Source organism: Chinchilla lanigera, unplaced genomic scaffold (genome assembly GCF_000276665.1).
Source record: "Chinchilla lanigera isolate Chin_1 unplaced genomic scaffold, ChiLan1.0 scaffold00090, whole genome shotgun sequence".
NCBI lineage: Eukaryota > Metazoa > Chordata > Mammalia > Rodentia > Chinchillidae > Chinchilla > Chinchilla lanigera.
In genome coordinates, this window is record NW_004955491.1 from 317,325 (window position 1) to 325,395 (window position 8,071).

The window sequence follows — 8,071 nt, forward strand, 5'->3', positions numbered from 1 at the left end:
CATTTGTTAGTAAGATTTCTTATTGTTTTTGCTATTGAGTTGCACAAATTTCCTATATATTTTGATATTAGCTCCTTACCAGGTATATGGTTTGAAAATATATTCACCTATTCCAGAGATTGCCTTTTCATCTTCATGATTGCTTGTTTTGCTGTACAGAAGTTAACAAGGTGCTAAAATAGACAAACAAACAAGCAGTATCACTACCTATATTCTGAAATTAATGTTTCATCTGTCCTCCTGCCATCACTGGTGAGAACTCATTCATTTTCCATAGGAAATGAACAAACTGTTCCTTCCTTTTGAGAATATTATTATTAAGTATAAGCCTGATATTATTACATATTTCACTAAATTCTTCTCAGTGCACAGGAGAGATTGATTTTAGCATCTATGTCATCTAATATTTTATCTTTGAAGATTAACATTTGGTTGGTCTGAACCAGCTGGGCACTAGTACCAGGTAGGTGGAGAGAAAGTTTCCATTTGACATTCTAAAAGTAAAATTGCAAGTTACATAAACTCAAAATTTTTAGTAATATAGTGTATTAGAAGATTGTTTAAAATATTGAGGGTCTTACAGATGGATTTCACTGTGGAAGTGGAAATAAGGTGATATATTACATCTGTAGACAGGACAAAGAGAATTTAAATGGTACTAAATAGAGAGCAAACACTGTCCAGAATTTAGAAAAATATCTTTGCTTTAAAACAAGAACTTTCTTACCACAAAGACAGGACTTGTCCCCTCTATAATAACTACTTAATCAAACAGGATTTGAAGTTTAAAATATTCCATTAACACCCTTCCCACATTTCAGAGCGGATGTTTGGGAGAAGAAAGTATGTTCTGCTAAATTGAATTGTTTTTCTTTTTGATTTCTAGCTGAAGAGCTGGGTCCCATTGTACTCTTCACTAGGGATGTGTTCAGTTTCAGATGAATTTCAAGTTCAGAAGGTCAGGCCGTCTGTATGGTCTACAAACCACTCTTCCAGTCCTGAACTCATGGGTGTGGACAGTATCAACCAGACATGGGTGAGCGAGTTCATTCTCCTGGGGCTGTCCAGTGACTGGGGCACTCAAGTCTTCCTCTTCGTCCTCATCCTGGTCATGTACTTAGTGACTCTGGCGGGGAATTCCCTCATCCTTCTTCTCATCAGGCTAGACAGCAGGCTCCACACCCCAATGTACTTCTTCCTCAGTGTTCTGTCCTTGGTGGACCTTTGTTATGGAAATAGTATTGCCCCGCAAATGCTGGTCCACTTCCTCTCAGTCCAAAAGCGCATCCCATTCCACAGTTGTGTGCTCCAGCTCTGGGCTTCCTTGGCCTTGGGTGGTTCTGAGTTCTTCCTGCTGGGGGCCATGACCTATGACCACTATGTGGCAGTGTGCCACCCACTGCACTACACAGCTATCATGCATGGGGAGCTGTGCCTGACACTGTCTGCCAGCTGCTTGGTGGCTGGTTTCTCTAACTCACTGATGGAAACGATCCTCACCTTCCAGCTCCCCCTGTGTCACAATGTCATTAATCACTTTGCCTGTGAGACCCTAGCAGTGCTTCAGCTGGCCTGTGTAGACATTTCCTTCAACAAGGTCATGGTGACCTTTTCAGGATTTTTTGTGATCCTGCTTCCTTGTTCCCTGGTCCTGTTCTCTTATGCTCGGATAGTGGCTGCCATTTTGCGCATTCATTCTGCTCAGGGACGTCACAAAGCCTTTGGGACCTGTGCTTCTCACCTCACTGTGGTTTGTATGTGTTTTGGAGCCACCATCTTCACATACCTGGGGCCGCACTCTGCCTCTTCTGTGGACAGAGAGAAGATGGTTGCTCTGTTCTATGCGGTGGTGGCTCCCATGCTGAACCCCTTGATCTACAGCTTGAGAAATAAGGATGTTATGGCTGCTCTCCAAAAAATGTTAGAGAAATTCAGACAAGGTGTCTGAAGACTCTTAAGATTCAAGACTCTAAGAATTTCTTGCTATCCACCATCAAAACAAAACAACACATATATGTAGACAACTCTTTCACTCATGCAGATGAAGTACCGGTACTATGCTCAGATGCTTGCCTTAAAAAAGTATTCTTGTATATGCTTAATGAATAGGCCAATAACTGATAATTTACGTGTCAGTGATTCGTGGGACCTCTTTTTAGATCCTCTTTTTGCCAGTATGAGTGATCTTTGGAATTTGTATGCCCAAATATGATCTTGTCAGTCTATCAGTGCATAAAAAGATTTCCAGATTCATCCAACAGACCTAGATTTTGATGCTTGTTCTGCCTCTCACTAGCTATTCAATCTTGCACCATTTGAAAATATGTTATGGCTGAGTTTTTCTGCTTTGCTAAATAATAAAATAGAACTTAGCTTAGAGTTGTTGTAATTGGTATAAAATGCCTGCCACAGAGTCAATGTTGTGAAAAGCATTCATTCTCTTCACTTATGCCTACCTCACTCTCCACTATGAATTGCAGAAACTTTCACTTTTCCCACTCCTGTGAAGATTCCCAGCTATCACCTATATGAAAGATATGCACATGTTATAATATATAACAAACAAGCTAGCTTCTCCTTGGATATGACTTCCAGAAGTCATAGGTGAAATACCATAGTTATTTTGAGATATCTGCTGAGTTCTGGTTGCTCTTGCCAAAGAGAAGAATTTTATACCAGTTGTCAATAAACTGTGTAAAATTTATGACATGCTTGTTCCATCTTTATAACTATCTTTGTAAATACACTTGTAAAAGTGAACTAGGATCTCCAGAATTTGCAAGTAAGATATCATTTATTTAACCTTGAAATTATGATAGGTTAAGCAAATTTCTGCAAAAAATTACATTATTCAAGACTTCAACTTAATTTTACATAATAGAGATGTGGTATGAGTGTGTGTGTGTGTGTGTGTGTGTGTGTGTGTGTCTGGGGTTAAGAAGTAGAAATATTGATCATGAAACAAATAATGTGTGGAATCAATTCACTTGCAATGTCATTTGAAATAAGTGGAAAAATAAAAGGCTCTAGAAGGGTATATTTTACTGTTGCATAAGTTAGGGGATAATTATTTCCTGATGGAGTTATTATATTCCTTCTTTCAAGGCTTAATCCTATCATAGGATAATTTTCAAGCTTCTTCATTTATTCTGAAAAAGCTTCTATTTGTCAATATTTTTATTCTGTAGACATGTAATTAATATGAAAATTCTTTTAAAACTTCAGTTCCTACTGAAAAGTACAGAAGTTTTTGGTTCACCATTCCTTTCAAATGGAAAAAATCAAGTTGTTGCTTCGGAGATTGTTCATATAGCCCATTAAGCTCCAATCTTGGGTGGCAAAGGTCTTCTGCATACTGTCAGCCTGTGGCTAGTACAGTACAGATTAGGTAATGGTGAATCCATAAACATTACTGAGTAAAAGAATACTTGCTTTTCTATTACCAGCAAACAATCTATTTCATATATAATATAAAATTATTCCAATTTGCATAAGCTGCATAACATTTCTTTCTGCTTTTTGCAATTAAATGTTTTGTATAGAATAACACATACATTAAAAATGACTTAAGACACTTCTATACTGTACAACAAAGGTTGTTAGTACTAAACTTAGAAAATGTCTTTAAAATCTATTGAAAGGTTGAAAAAACAAATTCTGTGTACTAGAAGGAAAGAACCAACCCTTGCAAGGAGAATGAGTGATTTGGGAAGAGTCAGTTCATTAGTATTTTAGATCTTCATGACTTTCACAGTTGTCCAGTAAGATAGATTGTAGAGGCTTTTATTTAATACTTACTACTGTTTAAATTTTTTATCATTCACAGAAAGATGAAAGTTTTGAACATGGAAAACTTTCATGCAGCCTAGTTCCCCACGGAGGGATTGTTTTATCACCTTGATGGTGGTAACGCCATTCTTCCCCCATCAGTCCCTCTGGTAGGAAGGCATGAAGGATTCTTTGCTATAGCAGTTTCAGTTCATCCACTTTGCTTTCTTGCAGTAAAATTTCTTTATAAAAATCACTTATTTACACTTACTATTCCATGTTAATGGTTCACAAATTTATATTTTCATCCCACACATATATGTGTATTATAGGTCCCAGGAGTTCAGCGTGCCCAAAACAGTTTGCTTTCATTTCATTCCTGAAACTTTGGCATTTCATGAACCTATCACCATTCACTGAGTCATTCTTGACCGAAGACTGGCAGACATTACTGATTAGCTTTTTGCTTAGTCCCTTTCTCCACTCAATAGTAAGTAGACATCATTGACTTATTTCCCATCTGTTTTCAGATTTGTCTACTTTTCTTCTCCCAGACTTCAGCCACCACAGTTCAAGCCTCTTTCATCCTTGCTTAACTTACTGCAATAGCAGCTTAACTGATTTTCCCACATGCAGCTTGCTTGCCTTCAGTCTTTCTCCATACATTAGTCAGAATGTGTAATTTTTCAGTTAAATATCTGCATATACTATTCCCTGTATTTTAAAACACTTTAATGGTATCCCATTGCTGTTAACATAAGATCCTTAATTCTTAGGATAGCTTAGGGCTCTTGCATATTTTGACCTCTTTCTGACTCCATACCCTTATCATGTTTCCTTTAATCATCTTGTCTTTTCCAGTTATATTGGACACCTTTCATTTCTTTGAGTAAAACATGGCTTTTTTTTTTCATTTTCCCCTTCTGTTTCCTTGCAAATTTGTATAAACACAGTTTATCTCCACTTAAACAGAGCTTCCTGGGAAAGTTTCTTTTCTTTTTTTTAGGGAATTAACAACGCTTGTTGTATTACATATTGATATCTTCAAAGTGGTTTCTCATGAAAACAGATATAGACATGCAATGCTGATCAACCAAGGCCCCACTACATTCAATTCTATTATTAATTTATATATATATATATATATACACCATAAGATATATATCTTTTATTATATATTATAGATATGTATTAGATATATACCTAAGATATTATACATATATCTTAGATATTGTATATATAATAAAATTATTATTTTAAGAGTACAATTCAGTACATTAATTATGTTTGCAACATTGTGCAAATACCAGCATTACCTGTTTCCAGACATTTTCGTCATCTAGCTTCCTTGAGGGGGGAGGTAATGACAATTGAACCCAATGTTCAATCATTTTATCATTTTATGTTTTAATCATTTTATCTAGAAGGATACTGTGATACTTTGTCAAATACTTTTCAACTGCTCTGTTCTGTGCTTAATTTACACAATAACAACTGTTGATATTGTAAGCCCTAGTAAGCTCTCAGCAAGAAGTCTAGACTACTGTGTGCTCCTCCTCTCAACCACAGCCAGAGAATCTCAGGGATGTTAATATAAAACTTGAATATCTTTAGATGAACTCTTGCAAGGATGGGTGGCAGAGGAGATTTTTAAAGACATCTTTCATATTAAAACCAATGCCTACATCCTGCAAAATTCCACTAGACTCATCTTTCAGCAGCAGCTTCAACTTCTCAAAGATGTATTCTTTAAAGCAGAGTTGTAAGATTCTCATTGAAACTGGTTGTATTTTTACTAGAATGCTGTATGTTAGAAGATAAGACAAAAAGAGAGGGTGGGAGGGAGGAAAACACTGGTAGTCAAGTGTAGAACAGAATGGCTGATTATAAGATTAGCATACACAAAACAAAGTGTACCAAAATTGTTTACAAAGAAAAATATTTTTCAGGCAAAGCCAAGATTAAGTCTGAGTATTCGTTTCCAGGACTCTGATCATTTCCTGGAGGTCAAGACCCTCCATTCTCTGACACTTAGGACTTGACCTTCCTGGAGTCCTATAAGAACATCTAATGAGCAGCAGATGCTAACTCCACATCCTGTGCCACTGTCATGTCTACTCAGGTCTGTGAAATCCTTAGGATATTGAGGAAAAAAAACTTCACATAAGGTTGGGAGATCATTTGAGTACCAGCTTCCTGCATGTCTGAGGCTGCATCCTGAGAAGCAGAGCTCTTGAAGTGGGCACTAGAAAATTACAGGAAGACAGTACTGACCTCTAAACTGAGTCAAAGCCAGCGACATCATTAACATCTTGGGCGGAAAGTTGCAGCTTAGCAACTCTCACAAATGAATGACAACTTTACCTCTAGACACAGTCCTAGCAGCCGATCATCCACAGCCTGGTGATGCACAGCTCGCATTACAGTTCCTTCTCCAAAGCAGCCACCTCCCTTTTCATGTAATAAGTGCAACCACCTTTGTCCTCTGTTTCTCCCTCCCACTGAAAACCACATACAGTCTGAAGGTCTACAGAGGACTTGTTTGGCATTGTCTGAATCTACATTATTCTGAATTGCAATTCTAAGACCACAAATGAACCTATTTTTCAGACACTTTTTTCGGGGAGGACTCAGGAGATCGAACCCAGGACCTTGCACTTTCTGGGCAGACGCTTGTGCCGCTGAGCTATATCCCCAGCCCTTATTTTTCTTTTATACTTTCTGTGTTGGCCAAAATTATCTGGCATCAGAAGTGGGCATCAAAGTGTCTCATCCCTGTGTCCAGTGCTGCCGAGGAGGACATGCATGCAGATGCCTACCGGAGTATTACCTCCCTGGCAGCTGTGGGTCATGGAATAAGTGATCTCAATTTCTGAGCCTCCTGTCTCCCTGGCTGAAGTTCTGCACCTTATTCAGGGTCATACTATTGCCAGTGCCTAGGAGGAGCACCCCTACTCTTGGTAAGTGCTTAGTTTTCAGGAAAGAAAACTTTCATGTTGAGTTCACTGAGTCTCTAAGAGATTGCTAAGCAGCCACCACTCAGAACTCTGGTTTCCTTTATGGCTAAAACCTATGTGCCTTCTTGTAAAGTCATGTCACGATGGGTTGTAATTATTCAAGATGATTTAAAACTGTGATGGCTCCTCTGGGATTCTTTACACAATTCAAAATTAGTCCACTTGAACATTCAAATAGAGAAAATATATAAAACTCAATAACATGGATGGGACATTTCTTAATTGAAGTTTGAAGCTACTAAATATAATAATGAATTCATTACAACTTCTCTTGGAGAGACAAATGCACAGCTGCTTCAAATAATTTGCAATTTAGAAAAATCTTCAGAGATGCTGAGTACTCTCCTCTAGCACTCCTCCCTCTCACTGTCTTGTCTGCCCCCACAGTGATCTTCCCCCTGCTGTCCCTTTCTCTCTGTGCTTCTTTTGTATGACAATGAAACTGTGCCCCCTGCAATGTCTATCTCTAACACTCCATCCACAGCACCTTCACATTTTCAAATGAGGATTTATTGTCTATATTGTTAAAACTATTACATATGTGCCTGGGACATGGGCTGAATTCATGCTGTCGCTACGGACTTTCCAAATATTAAGGAAGACCCAGTTGAAGTTGAGACTTTCACAAAAGCTTATCAGCCTGGCTTTTTAAATTTACATCAGTTAGTCCACATTATAGCTAAGGAATGAACTTCAGTGGTAATTTGGAAAGACACTAGTAAAGATTTCTTAAGATTAAATTCTACGCAGTAAGCAGATACTCTAAAACTAGCTGTGAAACTTCATGAAAAACTATACTATTCTATTCTCAAACACATTGGCTTGCTCATTACCCAACAATATATTCAACCACGTGAGAAGTGCATTTATTATTATGTAACCATTTTGGAAACACCTACTTCCAAAATTTAGGTATTAAAATATTAGCAGGTAAAACCAATAGCCAATTCAATTTAATTTCTTAGCCAGCCTTTAGGAGGATTAAACTACTCTTCTTAAGGAACATTCCCTGACCTTGACTGAGAAAAGATTTCATGAGTTAGTTCCCTAGCCAGGAACTATCCAAAATGGTTTCAAAGACATCTAAGGAAAAAGCTACTAAAGTCATGGACTCAGATCCAGGTTTCTCAGCTCATGAACCTCTAAAGGAAACAATATATCCCCAAACAAATTCCTCAGATTTCTACAGTTCTCCCAGTGTATTGTCATTACTAACAAACCAAACCAGTAACTATTAAGAAACTAGTGGGGAAGATTATAGCACAGACACTAGCAGCAATAGTAGG

The 8,071-nt window shown here is 37.7% G+C and overlaps 1 protein-coding gene across 1 annotated transcript; it reads left to right on the plus strand.

Moving 5' to 3' along the window:
- The first annotated feature begins 817 nt into the window (after nucleotides 1–817).
- Nucleotides 818–1,948, plus strand: LOC102024243 (olfactory receptor 2F1-like). Its single transcript, XM_005404880.1, has one exon. It carries the CDS (start codon nucleotides 923–925, stop codon nucleotides 1,946–1,948), a length of 1,026 nt encoding a protein of 341 aa, XP_005404937.1. The 5' UTR covers nucleotides 818–922.
- The last annotated feature ends 6,123 nt before the right edge of the window (nucleotides 1,949–8,071 follow it).